The sequence below is a fragment of the Spea bombifrons genome, chromosome 4 (genome assembly GCF_027358695.1).
Source record: "Spea bombifrons isolate aSpeBom1 chromosome 4, aSpeBom1.2.pri, whole genome shotgun sequence".
Taxonomy (NCBI): domain Eukaryota; kingdom Metazoa; phylum Chordata; class Amphibia; order Anura; family Pelobatidae; genus Spea; species Spea bombifrons.
In genome coordinates, this window is record NC_071090.1 from 101,482,519 (window position 1) to 101,504,379 (window position 21,861).

At 42.3% G+C, this 21,861-nt stretch overlaps 1 protein-coding gene across 5 annotated transcripts in view; it reads right to left on the bottom strand.

The window, feature by feature from the left end:
• ANK1 (ankyrin 1) overlaps positions 1 to 21,861 on the bottom strand; it is an 81,610-nt gene that overhangs the window by 9,327 nt on the left and 50,422 nt on the right. For all 5 annotated transcript variants that reach the window (XM_053463028.1, XM_053463030.1, XM_053463029.1 and 2 more), the window contains 19 exons: positions 21,469 to 21,567; positions 20,906 to 21,004; positions 20,550 to 20,642; positions 19,097 to 19,169; positions 15,006 to 15,099; positions 14,672 to 14,750; positions 13,748 to 13,845; positions 13,160 to 13,384; positions 12,663 to 12,817; positions 11,134 to 11,345; positions 10,744 to 10,948; positions 10,521 to 10,617; positions 10,185 to 10,413; positions 9,538 to 9,663; positions 8,336 to 8,455; positions 7,464 to 7,548; positions 6,572 to 6,646; positions 3,358 to 3,489; positions 1,074 to 1,220 (listed from right to left, as the gene is read on the bottom strand). In XM_053463028.1, coding sequence (XP_053319003.1) covers positions 1,074 to 1,220; positions 3,358 to 3,489; positions 6,572 to 6,646; positions 7,464 to 7,548; positions 8,336 to 8,455; positions 9,538 to 9,663; positions 10,185 to 10,413; positions 10,521 to 10,617; positions 10,744 to 10,948; positions 11,134 to 11,345; positions 12,663 to 12,817; positions 13,160 to 13,384; positions 13,748 to 13,845; positions 14,672 to 14,750; positions 15,006 to 15,099; positions 19,097 to 19,169; positions 20,550 to 20,642; positions 20,906 to 21,004; positions 21,469 to 21,567 — 2,443 coding nt within the window. The remainder of the gene's footprint in view (positions 1 to 1,073; positions 1,221 to 3,357; positions 3,490 to 6,571; positions 6,647 to 7,463; positions 7,549 to 8,335; positions 8,456 to 9,537; positions 9,664 to 10,184; positions 10,414 to 10,520; positions 10,618 to 10,743; positions 10,949 to 11,133; positions 11,346 to 12,662; positions 12,818 to 13,159; positions 13,385 to 13,747; positions 13,846 to 14,671; positions 14,751 to 15,005; positions 15,100 to 19,096; positions 19,170 to 20,549; positions 20,643 to 20,905; positions 21,005 to 21,468; positions 21,568 to 21,861) is intronic.

The window sequence follows — 21,861 nt, forward strand, 5'->3', positions numbered from 1 at the left end:
TATGGAGCTATTCCTGATCACCGTCACTTAACAAAGTAAAAGATAACATATCTAAACCCTAATATGTAAGCACATGAAAACACAAAGTTGGAATGATACGAAATCCATTGTCTGTATTGTATGAATGATTTTTTTCCATAGTTTAGGCTGGAGTCAAAATTAAATAGAGCGACAAAATGAGATGATGCTACCTGTTTAGAAGAACATGGCTCTAAGAACCACAAGATACTCTCGGGTAATTAATTGGTTGCTATCAGGGGTACTTGGTACAGAATTGCAGTAGTTGCATAGAATAATATATTACCGCTCATGCCTTAAACAGAGGACTATGGTTTGCTGTGCTATAATATAATTCATACACATTCTACGTATGTCCATTCATCTGCATGTGCCTGTATGACTCCTCTATGTGCGACACAGTTATTTCTGGATTCTTATGCATGATGTTATGTGCATTTGAAAGTATGAGTGAAAGCATGAATTGAATCTGTTTAAGGGCTAAAGAGATACATACATGCTTCAGGTGTGGGAATGGGTATCAGGAATGAACAGGAAACACCGTCCTGTTTGAAAGGAGGACAGTAGCATGAGGAGGTCAGAGGTCAGAGGTGAACAAATAAGCTTAGCACAGGAGTGAGAGAGAGAGAGAAAGAGAGAGGTGAGAGACACACACACATTGAACCCACCCTGAATTCTCACTCCAGGGGTGGGTAAGAGGGTGATAGAGACATGCGACTCATTGGCTAGGGACAGGAGATAAAGGTGAAAAGGCATAAAAGCTGACAGTCCTAAATATCCCTACCTTATTTTGTATTGAAGGTGATATTCCTAGGGACCAAGCTATTTGATGACCGTCCATAGATGCTAATTTCCTCTACCTAGCTGGTTATCTTTGATCTTTGCTGTCATCCTACTGGCCCTAATCAGCTAATTACACGTTACCTGATCCCTGCCACCTTCATCCATAGGTGCCCTCTCTGTCTCTTGCTGAATGTCTACTGATTTAGGTTCCCCCGTACATTCTTTATTGTGCGGTCTCTGTCTACTTAAGTGATGGTCCCAATGGATCATACCATTTCTTTGAGAAGGGGATACTGATCCATCGCTGTTGGTGTAGCGGCGCTCTCCTTTAAAACACCTGCTCTGGCGCCCAGATCCCTCTAGCATGTTGACAATCTCGCTGCGATCAATGTTCCGCAGAGCCGTATACAGATCTTCCACTGTGGGGTGTAATAAATACAATTTATAGATCAGCCATGATAATAGAAACACACAATTAATTAAGCTTCCCACAAATGTACGTTTACTAGACTAATCAATTAAGATGCAGGGCCCCCTTCTCCTTCTGTAGCAGTGTGTTAATGTTATTGTTGATGTTCACTGTACCCCTATGGAATCTGCTGGCGCTATATAAATAAATGCAATGTCTTTAGTGCCCTATTAACGAGTATTAAAGGCTTTGCAAGGCCTGGCAGCTGCCCGGCACTCCAAGGGGGTCTACCTAACCCTTATACCAGATAGAAAACCCAGCTCAAAAACCACAATATATCCTTTTTTAACCTGAAACAATGCGTTTTTTTTTAACAAAACACCACAGATCTAATAACAGTTGCTTGAGTGTACTTTTTAAGTCACTTTATAGCAGAATACTTGCACTCCACCCTACCCATGGCATTACTACACTGGGTACCCAAAGCAATGTATTTGTATTCATATATATATAAAAAGCTCGTTGAGACATCTTTATCTAGTATTTGGCTTGGAAGTAAAGATATGATTTGGTGTCCAGGGTTAGAAATAGAATCTGTATTTTTAAATCTCCCCAGTATCCAGAAGCTAAGGAGTCTGGACAGAGTATCAGCGGACGAGCTGCTGAGGCTTACTCCACGCTGTGTCCACCAGGTAAGTAGATCTAGTTGATTATTTTATATTGAAATAACCTTTTTAAACTAAAGGTTTCCTGTTTCTAGACCGTATAGCAGCCAGGTTAATAAATTCAGTCTGTTTTAGACCAAATATTAACTGGTGAGGTAGACTGGTTCCAGTTAAGCAAGTAGATTCAGTCCTGTATCCGATCGTTAATGGACAGTTAGAATTGGCTTTGACATGGGGCAAAGGGAGCAGCTATCCTAGGCCATGGGTCACTTTAGGGACCCGTGGCACACTGTCCTTTTGGGCCCTTTAACAGCCGACAGGGTCTACAGGCGGAGGTCTGCAAGGCAGAGGATGACACAGACCTCTCCGTTACTACTTGCTGGGTGAGTCTTGCTCAGTTCCCCGCTATGATTACAGACAGCCCTGGGTAGAACAAGTCCCATAATACGACACCAGCCATTTAAACTGTGTGCACACATTATACCCGGTCATCTGATTCTCCTATGAATCCCTGAAACATATGTCCCTTAAATATATGTATGAGACAATGGGGTTTATTCACTAAAGTTTGAGTGTGCAGCAGGGTTGAAGTTTCAATCCAAATACTTCATTATGTATTATAATGGGCCATTGATTGCAGACTTTTGCTGCAAGGAGGGATGAGTTACATAGAAACCCATAATTTGATGCCCATCTAGTCAACCTTGTCTTAGATTCAGGATGGCCATAATACCTATCCCATCCAAGCTTAAATCCCCTCACTGTATTATCTTCTACCACTTCTGCTGGGAGGATGTCCTGATTACCTACCACCCTTTAACTAGCGGTCGGTGCTGCATTTTGCCTAATTAAACCAGTGTGATGGCTTGAAAGATTGAACTACGCTTCTTGCTGAAAAAAAGATCCTTTATAACGCACAGCGAAGTTGGCGAGTTGAAACTGCAACTTGTCTGCAGTAAATACGGTGTAAGATTACCAATAATATCTTACTGAAATATCAACGGATCTACATGATCTACGTGCATCTTGAAAACCTCAGAACCGATGTTTTTATGATCTACTGATTAATGTAATGTTGTCTTAAGAGACTTATTTACTTAAGTGATGAGTCCGACATCACTAAAACTTGCACTATTCCCTATGTAGCTTTGTAAGTGTATTTGTTACAATTATAAATTAATATGATTATTGATTTCTGGTGCTAAATGATGAGGTGGTACATTACATTCCAAGCATATAACCATCATATACAATAGGAGTGACCTTTTGATAGCGGAAGAATAAGAATAATGTATTAAAAGCTATTTTCTATAGTGTTTATTATGACTTTTAGGGCTGCAGAAGGCTGCGATACACTCATAACATTTTTAGATCCATGAAAAGAGGAAGACTGGGGAGAAAAGAGGTGGCAGAGGCATTTGTGTCTGGAAGAGGGACTGTTTCTCCTGAAGAGGGATAGTTGGACAGTATGAGCGTACTTACGTTTTGCATCGGGGCCCTGGCGCGATGCCCACAGTTGTAACAGGGCCGCACTCTGCTCAAGCAGGGAGTTTGGGTTTTCCACCCGAATCTTGTTAATGTCATCCATTTCAAATTGCAGCTCCCGAGCCAGTTCTGGGGAGAGAAGAAGAACGCGGTGATTCTAACGCCCCCATGGGAAGATGTGTAACGTGGGGTTAAAAGTAAATCACGCCTCAAATAGGCTGGAAAATATATAGTGAAACCTGCAGCGTTTGTATTGTGTTTTACACTTTCTGGATTTTATGTAGTCAGTGAAACGAGCTCTCTGCGAGGATCCGTTTGGCGTCTTCCTGTATCCGCGGGTAGTTTGCCCCCCAATTTTCTAATGATCTAGTGGTCTTAACGTGGTCGCCTCAATATTCTAAAGAAAACATGTTTTAATGGCTTTGTGTGTGCAAGTGAACACTTAATGTGATAAAACTGTAAAGAAATGGCAATGCAAAAAAGTATTTTCCTCCGCCATAGTGGTTAAGACTGAGCCATTCTAATGTCTGCCACAAGACAGCGTTACAAGGAGCTGGCGGATGTTTTTTTGTTTTTTTTGCGAGCTGGTAATAGGGGAAAAGCTTGGTTGTGATGAAAAGTCTTACTGATTAAACGCCCTGTTGTTGACAAAGGCTAATGGATAATCCCTCTTGGAATTTAGACAAAGTATAAATTCTACCACGTGGTAAAACCAAAGCTCTGCACAAAACGGCTCTAATGTGACTACTAATGTGGGTGACAAACATGTGACTTCATAACTCGTTCTCCTCTGGGCTGATAACACGTAGCAAATACAAACAGACTGTCTCTAAATGAGCTGACCCTGGCATTATTCAAATATTAACCCTTTAATTGCCCATTGTCATGATTCTATGTAGTGACTCGCCAAAGGCTGCAATACCGGCCCTCGTGGAAACCCTGGCGTATAATTACTTAAGGATACACTTAATTGAGTCACCTACATTTAAGCAGGGATATCAACCATTACACTGGTAGGAAACGTTGGGAGATTTAGACATGATCGCAGCAGTGTGGAATAAGAAGGAGTAAATTCCAGACTGTGTGACGGTGGGAACCAGCCTCTGCACCCTGAGACCCTGAGACCGGGGCAAAACCCCTGAGACTCAGGGTGAAACCTAGGTATAAGAATACACACGATAATCATACCCTGCATGATTCACATTTTATGTGTCCCCGTTTTATGTGTTTTAATTGGGTCACCTACAGAAAGATCCTTATATACTGAGGCAGACATTGATGTGGTACAGCATAACACCTATCACTATATACTGAGGCACACATTGACGGTGGTACAGCATAACACCTATCACTATATACTGAGGCACGCACTGACGGTGGTACAGCATAACACCTATCACTATATACTGAGGCACACATTGACGGTGGTACAGCATAACACCTATCACTATATACTGAGGCACGCACTGACGGTGGTACAGCATAACACCTATCACTATATACTGAGGCACACATTGACGGTGGTACAGCATAACACCTATCACTATATACTGAGGCACACATTGACGGTGGTACAGCATAACACATATCACTATATACTGAGGCACGCACTGACTCTGTTCAGGACAGGACTGGCCATCGAGCAGTGAATAGCGAATAGTGTGTTTATTGTACTAATACAGGGGTGTTGGACAGTTGTTGAGGGCAGCTAACACACCATATTTTCAGGATAACACTAAATGGCTCAGCTGGCTTATTAATTAGAAAAAACATAAAACTCAGAATAAAAGGCAAGGGTTGTCTTTTTGAAACAGTGTGAATAATGTAACAGTAGAGGGCGCTATTGCATGCTGATTGCACTAGGCCTGTAGGTTGTGTACTAGGTTAGCGAATAGCTTTAACCCCTTAAGGACAATGGGTTATCCTTAAACCCATTAAAAACAATGCATTGTGAGCCGGTACATGTAATTAAGGGACATACAGTATATATCTAATTTACGATGGAGAGCAGCCTGGTATAAGACATCGGCTATAAAGAGTATAGAATACTTTTGTGACGGGAGATCCTCTGGATCAATGAGATCTGGGATCAGGTTTCATGTTATTAGGAATAAAGGCGATCATATTAAATCGTGAAAGTTGGATTTCTAAACTATGTTAATGTAATGTGTTAATTTTCATGCCAGGGTAAATGCACACGGTTGGGCTTATTTAAATTCGGCAGCACACATTTAATATATATCAGATAACCATACAGAATAAAATATAGTTTATAACCAACAAGATGTCTGATATCTGATAGTAGAAGTGCTAGCAACATAACGGATAATGTATATCTACTAGATTGTAAGCTGATTGACCAAGGCTCACCTCCACTTTAGTTTTAGTAAATCATGTGATGCCCTGCATGTTTGCTGATTTGTACAGCGCTGTAGAATACGATGTTTCTATATAAATCAATAAATACTAAAAAATGCAGTATATACCGCAACCCTAGGGTTAAAAATCCTATTAGGGGTTGTGTAAAAAGGCCAGCTTTGGTGCAAAGTGGTAACAGTGGAGCAATTAGCAGGGACACTGCATTGATCCCAATGCGGAGTACAACACTTTTGCTGCTTTGCCAGGATAGCACTTTATACATAATCCCTAATGGATGCTTTCATAGTTCAATGGGGAGAAAAAACTTAGTACTGATGGTTGCTAGGATTGGTACCAAATAAAGAATCTGATCTGATATTATCTGCAGGATTCTGATTCTAAGATTGTAAAGGGACAAGAACATCCTGTGATCTCATTGAAGCCATTGCTCGTGTTAGTGAGTTTTTGGTAAAGTGCTTAAAAAAACAGCTACATCATTGCTAATAATCTTAAACTATACAGCATGTTCATTTACCGAATCAGCCTCCTGAATCGTGGCAATCCATAAACGCTGGCGATTTTCTATAGACAGCAAATCAACTTAGTATGGGCTGCCACAAAGGACGTGTGCCTGACATGACGCTGCTGTGACGGAAGGTGGTAGATGGAGCGAAACCTTGGGAAAGTTAGCACGCTGTTGTGCCTTGTCCATATTTCAAAATAAAACAAGTAGTCGTTTTTTGTTATAACTAATGGAACAATTCCATAACTATGCATTACGCATATATAGAGATCTGCATGCTTTATAGGCGCGTGGAATAAATCTATGTTGTGTGTTAATGTGTCAGCTCACCTGCCCAGCTCAGGCCAAGATGCTCTGAGATAACAGCCATCTTCATATCGATGCGATCTGTGCCACTTAGAGACCCTGGAAGGAAAGAGAACGCAGGGGTGAGAAAAGGGGAAAAAAGGAAGGTGTTTGATGATGATTGCCGGGTTCAGACATACTAGTGGGGTTCAGAATGGATGTCGGTAGACGGGAAAAGGAGGCCAAGTGATACACAAAATACATAAGAGGTCGCAGGTGGGATAAAATGATGAAACAAGTCATGGAGGGATGCAGTTCTTAATGGGATGGAGGTGGAATGTGTTCATTAGAGTAGTAGTGATCAGGAGAACACAGTTTGCTTGGTGCTGATGGGGCAGAGGGTTTAATCATCATCAGGGAATAAGGGCTGACTAGGGAATAGGGTGTCATGAAGTAGTGGGGTATCAATGCCAGAGAGACAACAATACGGGGGATCATGTGAAACAGAAACGCTGGAAAAGCACCCAAGAAGTAGTGATGGAGCAAATATTTGGTCCATCGCTATTGTCAAGGATATAGATGGACATTTATCAGGACTGGCAGGGGAGGGTAGGAGACACATAAGAAGGATCTTGAGTTGGAGAGAGGTTTAATCAGACAAGAATCTGTACCCCACCTTCCAGATCCCACCGACTCTGTTCCCCAGGGATCAATTTACAGAGGCTCTGGGGCCAAGTTAAACTCCTGTATTGTACCTTTACCCCCATTATCTATTGTATGGCCTCCTTTCTATTTCTCTCCCCCAATTTCTACCTCTCCCTCCTGATAAGACTAGTCCTCCTCCCCACCCATGCCTTATTGTGCCCCCCCTTGCCCATTTTACATTCAGTTCGGTGGGTCTTCATCCATCTAAGCTGCCCGCTCCCCTTGCTCTCACCCCTCGTACTGTCATTCAGCAGGCTGTACCGCTCTCTTAGAGCTAGTGGTGTCAGCGTCCTCCGTCTGTCCAGACTGCCTGGGCCCTGTTACAACACAACTGTTTAACAAAACTACACAATCACAAACTGTGAGAACACGCAGCTTTACGCTCCATGCAGTCCTGCAACAAGAAGGCACATGTTTACAAAATAAACACGTCAAGTACACGACGCGGCGACAAAAGACAAAAAAAACACTGCGGTAATGTGACAACGTATGAGGAAACAGGCACACAAGGACACAACAAAACACAAGGACACACTGACAAAGTGGGGTGGAAAAACACTGTATGACAAGACAGTCAGATTAACAAATGATAACTGATAAACGGCGATACACTAAGCAGCAACATCCCAATACAAGTATATTATAGAAGCTGAACATATACATACATACATACATACATGCCAACACATTGAAAGAAAGGGAGATTTTGGTAGCTCCTCCCATAGTGCCTACCTAGCCCCACCCACAACTTCATTTGACCGGCTATTCCTTATAGGCAAGCAGGTATACTTGTGGATGCCACAAACAGGTTAAACATGGCATTCCGAGCTCAGCTAGTCCTACAAGGATGACTTGGGGGGAGATGAGGATGATCTGAAGAACAAGGGAGACTTTGGGCAGTGATAGGATCATTCCGACCAAAAGAGGGGACGTTGGCATGTGTGTACAACAGTGATCTAAAAAATGTTCCATACATTATATATATCCATACATAGCACATGTGCGCTAATACACCGTCCTGTTGTAACGTACACACCACTCACTGAGTGGGCTACAGTGCAGAAACACTCGAGTACACCATAGGGTGTCATGTAGATGGGTCACCTGTGAGTATTGAGGCATGGTGACATTCAGGTGGCATAGAACTTGTTGGGAAGGTTCGTATTTCATGGCTTTGCGCAGGAATGAAAGAGACCCGCAAGGCTCCCGGCTGCTGTCACGCACCTGCGACACAAAAAGAGAAACAAAGCACAGCGAATGTGTTGACAGCGGTAAAGATGCCGTCGCAATCATTCGAGATTACTATTAAATGCAAACTGCAACACAAATCTCTGAACACGACATAGTCAGCCTCGGAAAATCCCCCGGGGCAAAGGAGTAGTGGCTAATGTGATCTTACTGCCAGTAACCAACGTTTTATGCATCTCTTCCCGGATCTGTAAGAACTGAGGACACGTGCTTTGGGGACGCTGCGGGTCACAGGGGGTTTACGTAATCCTTTGCCACGGGACTAGAGGCTTGAGTCTGGATGGAGCGATGTTTGTTCCTCTACTTGGGGAGAGAACCTTCGCCTTATGAATGTTAATCACCCTTCACAGGGAGGTCAGACAGTATGTGGGTGCCGCTATCTTCTTTTCTATAAGTGTGATGCTTAAAAAGTTGAAAATCTTGGTGTTCTCCCTCGATATGAGCTGATTATTTATAAAATTAAATTAATAAAGTCACCAGAAACAAACTGTGTGGTTACCAGCAAAGGGCTTTTTAATGGAAGGCACAATAAGGACTTGTCATAATGGGCAATCTATACGTGTACTAAATACGATCCAAGATGTGAAGGAAGAAATCCAGCAGCCAAATGAATAGAGAAATGTCATCTGGAGATTATTAAGGTTCCTTGCCTTGATTTTACTCTGAATGAATCTTTTTGATGATCTGATGAGTTCTTCTGTATGTTCACCCCCTAACCCTAGATGACTTTGCTTTAGGGGTTCTCTGCCAGTCTCTCTCTGCCCTGGATTCAGACCTACCCATGGACACCTCTACTACACAAACACCCATCCATCCATCCAAAACTCATCCATTCCAACTCACATGACCGTGGCATTCCGATATGATTATCACATACACGTACGAATACCTTTTAGAAGAACAGGTGGACCAAACAAAAGATTGGTTCCTAATATTTAAGTTATGTTATTGGCCTGAGTGGTTAAAGTTCATACACATCCTCAGCAATGACACGGTTAGGATTATTGAGTCCTTTGTATGGGACAAATGATTCGTATAAACGTATACTAGATCATTACCTTGATGGGCAAAGCCAGCCTGTTCTCTTTAAATGCCTGGAAAACAAAACTTCTCTGCTGGGTTGCCTTTTTCAGAGGCACGAGATTCCCCGAAAGCTCCACAAATAGCTGTGTTCCATCCAAAACCTGTTAATAGAAGAAGAAGAAAAATACCCGTCCACAAGAACAAGCTGCTGCCCTATACCATCTATCCCACGGCATCTACCATTAAAATAAATCCAAATAATATTGAGAAATAATAGCTAATCCCAGTAATTAAACCCTATGATGGCCTAAATGTGCGCTTATAGGCTAGGCTGAGAAAGCTTCACCTTTAACCTTTAATCATTAAAATTACCTAATTCTTGTGCATGTTTGCAGGGAAATTGGTTTGTTAATATTTGGTTTCAAAATAAGGGGGTTATTTTATTCCATGCGAACCGAATTAGGTGGCAAAAAATAGCAAAATCTACGTAACTGATATAAGTTCCTGTCCAGAGCTCCTTTTCTCCTTGCTTCTACATGCGTTTGTGATATACATTTATGCAGAACATGACGTTAAGATGGTCGTTATAGAAAACAGTTCATCTCAGATTTGAGAATAGAAAATCACTACAGCTGGGTCCTTCTAGTTAGAGAGCCACCTCAATATATTTATATATATATACCTCTATCTCCCGGCTACGTGCCACCTCAGTAAAGTTCTCATGCTGTTCCAGGGTCTTCTCCAGCTTGTCACCCGTCATACAATAGCAGCGAAGACGTCCTTCCCGAGAATCTCCCATCTTAGCGAAGACCACAAATCGTGCTGTGTATGGAACAGAGCTGAGCTCCTTGTACAGCTGGGAGGAGAAGGACACTGCCTCTGCCGTGCGTGGACAGTCGGACAGCCAAAATCTGGAGAGGCATCAAGAATTCATGGAGTAAAAGGCTACATGCTGACACAACTCTCTCTCTTTCTCGTGCGCGCATGAAGATTCTGACTCTCTAGACAAAGGGCTCACCTGGCAGACACATTAGTGGTAAAGTTGGCACACTCATTGGCATAAACCAATTTAGTGGTTCCCGTAATGTCTTCCCATTGCGCGGGAGCTGTACCACCTGTGGCAGAGAAAATAAAAGAGCATGTTAAGTTCCCCAGAAAATTTGGAAATGAGGGTAGAACTGAGGGGTGTCAAGTACATTTAAAAAAAAAACCTTTCAAGGCAAAGGAAAATTTTTTCCCACCTGTCACACTGCAGAGGAGTCTCAGACTGGTGGTGTCTCCTTCTCCATTATCCCTGGGATTGTCCCTCCAAGATGGTGGCAGGGGGATGCGCAGTCCAATCGGCCGATGGAATTTCCTGCGACGGGGTTCCACGGTGACAATGGGGCCAAAAGTTGCTTGGTTGCCTAGCAATCGGGACACCAAATCATCTGGCACTGACTGAGCCTAAGAAAGAACGCTGGGTTACAGTAAGAATTGTTGGATATATTCTGTGTTTCCTCTAACAAAATGACATGGGCGCCATTCCTTCTGTGCCGTGCCGTTCCAATGCACATAGACCAGACACGTAGACCGCCATTTGCACTTCAGTGCTTCAGGGACATCTCCCAAGGCAAAGATTATCACCTCACCTGTAAAGATAGCTTCACTTTCTTTGTCACAGCAGTTGGAGGGAATGTGGCCTGGACTTGAGGAACAAGTCGACTCTTGAGGACTCCACCTTCTGGCCCAATAAGCTCACAGTCCTGACACACACGAGACATCACCACAAAGTACAAAGGGAAATCCGTGGTGACAATCCGACAGAGACGCTTCTTGTGCAGCTCCTCTTCGTTTTCCAGCTCTGAGGTGTAAGACAAGGGTGGCATAATTACAATAGTATGTGATAACCACCATAGTATATTTCAAGGAAACCCACAACAGGCAAATGGAATGGGAAGACATAATTACAGCATAAACTACTACAAGCACAAACAAAACATGCACAAAAAGGCACACTTAAACCTGCCAGGAGAAATAATATTAGCAGACTCTGGGGTGTAGATTGAAACACTACAATCACACTCAGACCTATAAGGTAAGTAGTAAGGAAAGAAGAGGAAGAAAAAGATAAAGATAAATAAAAAGGATAGGGAGAGATAAACAGGAGAAGAGGAAAGGAGAAATAAAGAAAAAAGGGAAGAGAGTGTGTGTTTTGGAAGTGTTTGTATGTTATGGCAAAAGTATTATTAAACACTCATCTACAGACCCCAGACAAGCCAGAAGGCTTGTTTTTCCCTCAGAAATCTCATGGTGCTGCCACAACCACAAGGGATTCTGGGTAGGCGCATGCAAATAATAGACTGTGTGGTGTGTCAATACAAAGCATTAGAATAAATGCGGGGGCGTGATTGTACAGTGTTAAAATGTGTATGTGTACAGTTTGTGAGTGTGTGTGTTTGGGTGGTGTCAGTGTACAGTGTTTTGAGTGTGTGTTAGTGTACAGTGAACAGTGCTTGAGTGATTGTGAATGATAGTGTAAATGTAATGTGTTAGACTGTGCTGGGTGAATTTGTGTGTGGCGTGTCAGGGTGTTAGAGTGTTAGTGTATGGTGTTAGACTGAGTGTGTATATTTGCATATAGTGTTTGAGTGTATGAGCCTGGAAGGTGGTGTGAAGAGTAACAAATATGAAGCAGAGCACTGAAGAAGCTGCACAGAGTAGGGTACGGAGCAATTGTTTCTTTTCCTGGGTGTGACGCACAAATGCGTACGTGGCCTTAGCTGCCCCTGCATGAGAAATAATTTCTAATTTCTAACTTGCTAGTGTTTCCAAATATTGCCATCCAAGTAGCAGTACGAGGGGGAGGGGAGCAAGTGAATATTCTTGCCTGGGGGGACACTTGGTCTAGGACCGGCCCTGCTTTCAGGGTGCCAACTTACTAATATGATCTAAAGCCGCAGTGTATCAAGATAAGATGTACTCTCTCTGTACAGTCTGATCTGCAACTGGTTTCAAGGTATAACATTCTGATTAATGGCCTGTTATTGAGTAAAAGCCCCTTAACAAATGCGAAAAACACTCCAACATGCATTAGAAATAAAAAAATACAATTTAGGGTACTGGACTGTTAAATTGGTTAATGGCACATTTCAAAGCTGTCTGCATTATCATGTCTCACCTTCATCCATCCCACTCAGTGCTTCCTCTAGGTATTCTTTCCCGTAACGGTTTTGATGCTCTTTCCACACTGACCCGTTGTCACTACGCAGAATGACCAATTCCCGATCTCCGCGTCCCACCGAAGAGAAGTGGGGGATTTCTACTACCACCGGACTGGAAAGAAAGGCGCATGAGAGAGGAGTTGTTAGCAAATAGGTATTCCCCTATAGAATTTGAGAGAAGATACTCAGTAGATCCTTGGAAGTTGTTCAGCTGTGTTGGAAGTCTCCAAGAGACCTGAAAGACCTGAAAGATTTTTTTTTTATCCAAGAAAGAAGGTACCGTAAATACTTAAAGAAATAATAAAAAAAAAACACTAGTCAGATGTTCAGGAAGGTCTGAGAGGTTGAAGGAACTGAGGAACTCCAGACTGGAATGAGAATAAGCGATACTCATCAAATAGATAAGACCTTAATAAGGTGGCATTTGGAAACGAGGAGACCCTGTCACTCCCACCTTAGAAACTGTGCCCCTGTGGGACCCAGTGCGATGATCCTGCTGGTGAGTCCTTCCTCTTCACCCAGCGGTGGAGGAGAATTAAGCTTCTGAGGCTTCACAAGGCGACATGTTATCCGTGTAGGGGCTGCGCAGGTCCTGGGTGGTATTATGACACGCAAGCCATTGTGTCGGCTTCCACGCATTGAGCCGCCACGGGCATCGACCATAAAACTGACCAAGAACCTGCAAGAGAAAGCACAGTTTGTGTTAAGAGGAATACATTAAACTATAACATTTCATAGCTAATTATGTATCGAAACAATGAAGTCAGATGAGAAAACCTATACAGCTGGGACTACCTGATTAGAGGGGTTCCATGCCATATCAGCATGCCACATGTAAGGCTGCCATTTTTACCGGGACACATCTAATATGTACATATTGCTGACTACCACCTATAGGGCTGCCCCTAGCAGTATGTGAGACGCACAAACTCACTGGAGGAAATCAGTTAAGTTTATAGGGGATGGTCAGTGACTAGTAACGTCCAGAAACAAATGGTCCATATGGCAACTAAACGAGCGTTACGGTCACATTGTTACTCACCCAGTGTGGACAGGACTGGCCACGGGACTGATATTGTCTGATGTTTCAGTAGCAGGACTGCTGGGAATAAGCGATTCTTCGTCTAACTCTCTGGACACCTACCAAACGAGAGAGGGCAAAGCACTACGATTATGAAGCGTGGCCACATGCGGAGATCTCGTGAGTGTGTATTTCCCTCTGCCCCAATGTTTATTGTTAACGTTCACTCTCCTGTATTATAATAGCATTATTGAATCTCCTGGTGCTCTAAATACAATGTAATATAACACACACACACATATTTACACACATACATCCTTATAATGAGATGGATATATGAATGTAGTCTACGGCGCTAGCTCTGGGAGCTTAAAATGTACTCATGTGATTTTGGTTACATGCTGGTCTGGAATGCTCTGTACTGTATGTACAGATACATAATATATCATTATATAGGGGGAGATGTATAAATAGGTCACTAACTAGAACAAAAGCATGTCAACCCCCTCAAGTGTTAAAAAATGTATCAATGTGGTAAAAAGTAATGCATTCATTATTTAGTTAGAGGCCAATTAAGGAAATGCGTTTCCAAAAGCATAGTGACGGTGCTGTACAAAAGTATTTCTAATATATATATATATATATATATATAAAATATAATAAAATATATAAATGGGATATGATGATGCTATAAAGAAGAATAAAAAACGATAATAAAAAGTAGTGCAACTGACACACAATTCAGACTGGTACATAAATATAAAACAGGGGGCTCTTTTGTAGACCCGTTTTTGACACACAAAAATTGCAATATGACACTGTTAAGTTTTATATATATATATATATATATATATATATATATATATATATATATATATATATAACTCTGCTTGTAATTGAATTGTGTATGTAAGAGTGTGTGAATGAGTGTTGAGGATTTCTTACCGGCTCGGCTTCATCCTCTTTCAGCACCACTGTTTCTGGGGTAACACATGGAATTCGGGGTATTGCAGGTGACCCCACTCTGTGTGTGGGGGGGGAAGACAAATTAATGTATTGATAAGGACAGCAAATATAAACAGAAAGATATATTTATTAAATAGCATGTATTTAAACGAGAAATAATCATTATTGTTAAAAGAAAGCACGTCCACTTTGAAATGTATCAACTTCCTTCAAGTAGACGCTTAATTAGCTTGGAATGTTAAAAGGTCGTTTAGTTAGATAACTGTATCTTACACCTTTACGTAGTAGACATTAGGATGTATGATGTACTTACACCTGGTCCAGTTTGGGTAAGAACTCCATTTCCGTGTCTTCGTCTGGCTCCCGGGGGCCTGTTAGTGGAGGTCTGAAGTCTGGAGGTTCCTCTCCTAGAAGGACAAGGATCAAATCTGAAGCCATCACGCGTTACGCCAGATCATGGGAGATACCTGCACACGTACTAAGCAAGAATCACACCCATTTGAGACAAGTGCATACAGCCTTATCAGGGTCGCCAAGTCGAAGACACTATTAGTACATACTCACAAAGTCACGTGACCTGTACACGTAACACACACGGGCACAGGATGCTCATACAGACGCTGCGAGATGTGCGCAGAGGCAGCACACGCAAGACGGCACATACAAATGCATTGGATCACTCTTATTAGCGACATTAGCGGACCACGGAAAAATGAGGGCAGCGCATGTTAATGGAATGTTAGAAGAAATGCCATTTCTATCAAATGCAATGATATGTCAATAATGTGATCAAAGAAATAAGATCTATGCATATACCGGGAAATACCAAAGTGGGATCGTTACCGGATGAAAGCAAATCATTAATGAAAGTGTTACCGTTCTCTGTTTTTTTACTCTTTAGCTTTCAAGATATTTTTGTAATAAATGTGATTGAAGCCATCAAGGAATTTAGAAGGGAACACAATGAGCAGGCGGTTGATTTGCTCGTTATTATTGTAAAGCTCTTCTTTGATGTGCAGTCTTTATGCTAATGAGATGTAAATTGTGCTAACAATACTGAGAGGTGTCAATGGGAAGCAGATATTGGTCGGTCATAATTGGATATTTAAAAGTGTTAATTAGATGAAAGCTGGGGTAATTAGGTATCACGGTTATGCTTTCTTATGATGGAAGAGGTTGGAAGGAGCCCAGCCTTGCAAATCCACAAATGTTTTTTGCGTAACGAAATGTTAATGTTAATGTTAATAACGAAAGAGTAATTAATGGGGACTGTCATCCAAAGAAGTATCCCTTAGCTTCCTAGGGTGAGGTTCCCGGAGCCCTTACACTTCAGGGGGAGTGGCTTTGTGAAGGGGTGGGGCTTGGGTGCATAGAGGTAGAGCTAGCCACAAATAGGAGTGAGGCTAACCCCACACAGCCTATAATGAGTGTAGAGGAGGAGGAGAAGAGGGCAGGATGTGGGCGTGGCCAACACAGCTCCCCTGTCCTGAGATGAAAGTGACACAGGGGTCCGGGGAAGTAGGGCTTCACCCAGAGACTCCGGGACTAACCTGAATAGTTCTAAGGTATGACTGATGCTCATAGAGTAAAATATAACTACGGCCAGCCCTACCGTAATGTTGTCTTAGGGGCACTGCAGACATAGACTGCTTAATGCACCGGTCACTCGAGGACTAGCCCTGGATGTTTAATAAAAAAGATTTAAAGACCTTGGAGACCCCATCCTCAGATAATCTGTGAAAACATCTTCAAGACCTCTGAGCACCCTCAAAGCATGCGTGACTTTACACCTTTCTCACAAACAGCTTTGGACTATCTTCTCTAAGAGCGAACGTCCATTTTTGTGACAAACCTATTAATTCTTATAAGATGCAGGTGAGATGTACTGCAATCTTTTTGGGGCTTTAAAAAGTTTGGCGTGTCATCCTGTCATCAGGTGCGTCTAATTTCCAGAAGAATAAGGTATCTCACAGCTTAACACAGAGCTCGATGTACCCAGACGATGCTCCGGATTTACTCATCTCCATTAAACTGGTTCAAATGATAATAAATAATTCCACCCCGTAACATTTGCTTTTTGGCCGTCCTGTCCAATCTTACACATTGTTTACTTTGTCGGTTACTCGATTCCGTTTTTCTTTGTTGTGTACCCTAGATGCTCAGCGGTTTTCTTCTCTTAAAGCGAGACTGCACGTCCTGATTAGAATTTACCAATAAACCCATTTCATTCTAAGCAGTATTTTTCCTGCTTTATATATTTATCCTTTAAGTAAGGAAAGCAAGCATATTTTTGCATCACATAGCTAAATATTGTAGTTAAATGTTGAACCTATCAAGCATTCTGTTGTCAAAAAAAGGCATCTACTACTCCCTACTGCTCTTTCTAATGGGATGCGTCGCTTTAAATATAACTAATGTTCCGTGGAGGATGACGTCTTACTTACACATGGAGCCGTTAAATCCATCTTAATAAGATATGGTGTAGTTATGTTAATAACTTCTTAATGAAATGCTGGCTTTCTATCACAGCAGTATGTTAATTTATAAAGCAATGTTAATTAATTCCAGAGCTGCTTAACCCCTTTCCTTACCAAGGCTTTTAAGTGCCATAAGTGCGGAGCTTTTTTTTGTTGTTGCTATTTTTACTATATGTGTGTTATATTCCCCTTTTTGGTGTTTGGCGTTCCCGTACAAATTATACACGCAAAAAATAATTGTGCTAGTATGTAAAAAATGAAATAAATTAAATCAAGGCATTTTTGTGCCTTCTGCATGTCAATAACTAGTTTAAAAGTCTGCCTTAGGCTAGGTTTCCACTGCATTTTCCTGCTTTTTGGCGTTTTTTCTGGAGTTTTTTCTGGCGTTTTAGCCTTTCTGTGGAAATTGCTTTTTTTGACCTTAGGCAGTTTTTCCAGCTTTTACACGTTAGAAGTTTCACCCAGCTAAAATGGATTAGGATAAATGGCAAGTATCTGCCCTCTCCTGATGTCATTTATTTGGTAGAGTTCTACTTAAACGCCCCGGCGGACTCTTTTGTCTCTTTTCTGTGGTTTGTAAGGCATGCTTTATTCCGAATGTCTGCTCCTCTAGGAAGATTGGCCCCAAATGATGGTGCAAATTGTTTGCTGTTGCTTTTGGCACGCAGGATTCAGTTGGGTATGTTTGTTTGTAATGGCATGTTTGTTCCAAATGGTGTAAAATTCAATAAATTTGTTTTGTGTGAAACTGTTTGTTTCCAGCCTATTTCTCGTAGGACACACAGATACTGGGTCCATCCTCTGCATTGTAACTGTGGAAAAAACGCCATAAAAAACGCCAAGGCAAAAAACCCACATGGCTTTTTCATGGCGTTTTTTCTCTCCCATGGACTTCTATTGGAGGAAAACGCCAAGATTTCTTGCAAAAAACGCCAGAGTGTCAACATGCTGCGATTTTGAAAAACTGCCACAGAGCCCAAAAAAGCAGAAAAACGCCAAAGAGGACTGAAAAAACGCCAAACAGAAAAACGCCAAGTGGATATGGCATTGTGCGATTTCCTATTGAAGAACAGCTAACATCTGGCATATCGCTTCTCTGGGTTGACACCCGAATCCTCCGGGTCGTGGGAGCGGGGTCCTGATAAGCCCCACTCTCTACCCATTGCCCCTTTAAATGGGAGTGTATCCCGCAATGTCAGCAGGACCGCCCACCGACTTCAGCAGGTCCGCCCACCAACGGCAGCAGGACCGCCCACTGATGTCAGCAGGACCGCCCACCGACTTTAGCAGGACCACACACTGACTTCAGCAGGACCGCCCACCAACTTCAGCAGGACCGCCCACTTACGTCAGCAGGTCCGCCCACCGACGTCAGAAGGTAGTCCTGGCCACGTCCCCCAAGGGTATGCTCCGGTAGCCGGAGCCCAAAAGTTTCCAGGTATGCTAAACACAATTTGATTGGTTTATTTAGTGTATAGAACTGTATGGAACTTTAAGAAATAATTATTATGACACAGGCCTGCACAAAGTTATCCATAAATGAAATGAGAATGTGTTACTATGCAATATACAGATAGCAGAAGCTGTCAATGAAACGGTGATGATGGTTAAGCCATATGATATGTGGGGGGGTTTGTTTTTGGAGGGGATGGGCAAGAAATTGTCCCAGTTTCCTACCATGTAGAGGCAGGTGGGGGGTTCCTAGAAAGTAAGAAAAGTCACAGGTTTATATCCAGAGTCGAAACCTAGGAGTGCTTTTTGCTTAAGGGAACGACCAGGGGTAAAGCACCCAAGGAAAGGAGGCAACGGAAGGAGATGCTTAGACAACACATAAGCAAGCTGAGGAATATGGGGAGAGGGAGAGGACCTGCAAACTTTGGCGGAGCAATAATCGGGGGCATTTTTGGAGGGCGTGGGTAATTCTCACCTTCATCTTCAGACACATCCAGCATCTCATCCACAGTTTCTGGGAAGCTCATTCTGTGCCTTTCGTTGGCTAGCTGTGGGAGACACAGGAGTCACTCACTGACTTCTCCCAAACACTTTTACCAGCCCAGTGGCTACTGGCTACCATGTAAGCTTATCCATGTGTCTTGCACTCCTCCACAACCTCAGTCACCCTCTACACGCTTTTCTGTACCACCCTGCCCACATCCATCCAGTAAGCCAACATTCCAATAATCTTTTTGATTGTACACAGTGGGGATCGATCGATCTACGTTAAACCAGGAACTCGGCTAAACCTGATCTGTAGGGAAACCATCTGACAATCAAGCCTAATAATGTCACTGTTGTATACGATCATCTTGTTTCACAATATACTAAATAGATTTGGGGGGGGGGCACTAGCCTTCCAATTCATTCACCCACGCCCCCCGACAATAAAGAGACTGGTTCTTTGATGGTGCGGATTAATGAAATTCCACCCTGTGGTATAATCTTGTGTTTCAAGCCTCATGAAGACACCTTAAAGGTATCCATAGGAATAACAGTACGGAATCAATAAGCCTATGATCATAAGGAAAATATTATCTAAGGGAATTTTAGCATAAAAAATAATATATCTTATTACTCTTTTCATCGATTTCTAGAACTTTTATGACATTTTTTGCTCTAAATTTTAGCGTGGATGTTTTTTTCCCCCCTAGGTCATGTGGATAAGATTTTGTCGATGCCCATTTATTAAGCCAAGAATGGCACTTAGAAGGATTTAGCTCCTTCTTAAAGAGTTATGTTAATAAAATGCGGTATTACAAGGAGAACGCCAAGCCGTGACGGCACAGAGAGGAGCTTTCTTTGGATGCAATGTTTGTTTTTGCACAGCTAACAATAGGTTATTACCATGCTCACTAAATGCAACGGGGTATCGAGTGTGATGGGTTAATTCCAGCAACATTTTACCTACTTTTCTAAAATAAAGTCAAAAATAAAAAAAAATTATGCAGCAGATGCCTGCATCAGAAAAAACGCACGTAATGCTGGTCTTGCCAACTTCTCTTATAGGTTTATGCACAGCTTATACTTTTAAAGACTAGTCTTGGAAGGAGTTGTACAGAGTATATCGTTTGTCTTTAAGTCCTTAAAATCCACTTCTCTATGTCCTTCCGCTATCTTAAATTAAATAAAGTTCTATTCCTTCTACGTTTCTGCCCCTTTAACCTGTCTCCATCCTTGATATGTCCCACTTCTCATACTCTTGCCCCACATTGCTAATTTATCCCTCATCCACCCACCTGATGATTTGACATCTTGATAATCCACCCCTATCTGCCACCCGCCTGCCTCCATTAACAGCCCCTAACCTTGCTAATGTAAAAGTCATTCGTTGCCCCCTTTAAGACAGTCTCTCGCTTTATCCATGCATTAGCGCTATCACTCACCTGAGCCTGTGGTCCATCTGTCACCAGACTCAGAACGTCTGTCACTGAGATGTATCCTAGACGCTTTGCTATGGCCAAGGGCGTAATCCCATTCTGTAGAATTGGATGGCACAGGAGTGGGGCAGTGGGGCGGTAGGGAGAAGAGTGGGGAATGAGAAGCCAACATGTGACAAGACGGTTTGGTGTGTGAAAAGCAAAATGACAAATAAAAGCGAGACAGGTTACAGAGTGTGAACAGCACGGGATCACAAGTTGACAGTCAAGAAGGGGACAGGCCATAGAACAGAAACAGAAGAACATAGAACACGAGACAAGACAGAATGACCGAACGGACAGTTATGGCAGAGAGTTCTTACCATGGTAGCCTGGTTAGGACATGCGCCATTCTTCAGCAGCAGAGTGACAATATCTGTATGACCCTGCTGGGCAGCCTGGTGGAGGGGCGTGAAACCCAACTGGAGGATATTAATGAAATTAGTAATTATCCAATCATGGGATAGGGAGCTGTAGGTAAAATATATACATTTGATACTTTAAAATCATCCCACGTGACATTATTGTCCAACAGAACCATGGACATGGAACTTCATCAACAACAATGCTTCTTCAGTACTGAAGGATGTTCCTTCAGAACCTTCAGTCATGTTCCTTCAGAAACTTTTGAGTCATAAAATGATATTTTTTTAAATAAATGATATTAAAACAGTATTACAAAATGTGGAGAGAGATTTTTTCATAAAAGTACCATAATAATATACAGTATCCAATCGTATTTATCAACCGATTCATCTTATGGTTTAAATATTCACAGGAAAATGTATCCCCTGCATAAAAATGAAATCCCTGTCTCGCGGCAAGTGGCACAAGGTCCCCCCAAGGTCAGCCCGGACGTTATACATCCATGTGACGATGTCCTCACCTTGGTGGCGGCATTTACATTGGCTTGATGTTGAAGGAGAAATTTGACCAGCTTGATGTTCCCGTAGTGGCATGCAATGTGAAGCGGCGTGAACCCCATCTGTGGGTAACCAGATGTTAAATAATAACATATCAGAAAATAAAAACTTTCCGATAGCCTATGGCTGATGTGTTACCCTCTCGGCACAAGTTACGGATACATTGATATGAGATTAAATTAGTCAATTAGTTTTATTATTATTATAGTGAATATTCCACACCTCTAACTGCAGGTCCCACAAGACTACGCTCTACGATGGACCCTGCTCCACTATAGATTAAGCAAGACACAAAGCAGCCCCATAATCTTCCCTTCCTCTACCTCTCGCTCTTCCCGAATCCCCATTATAGGTGT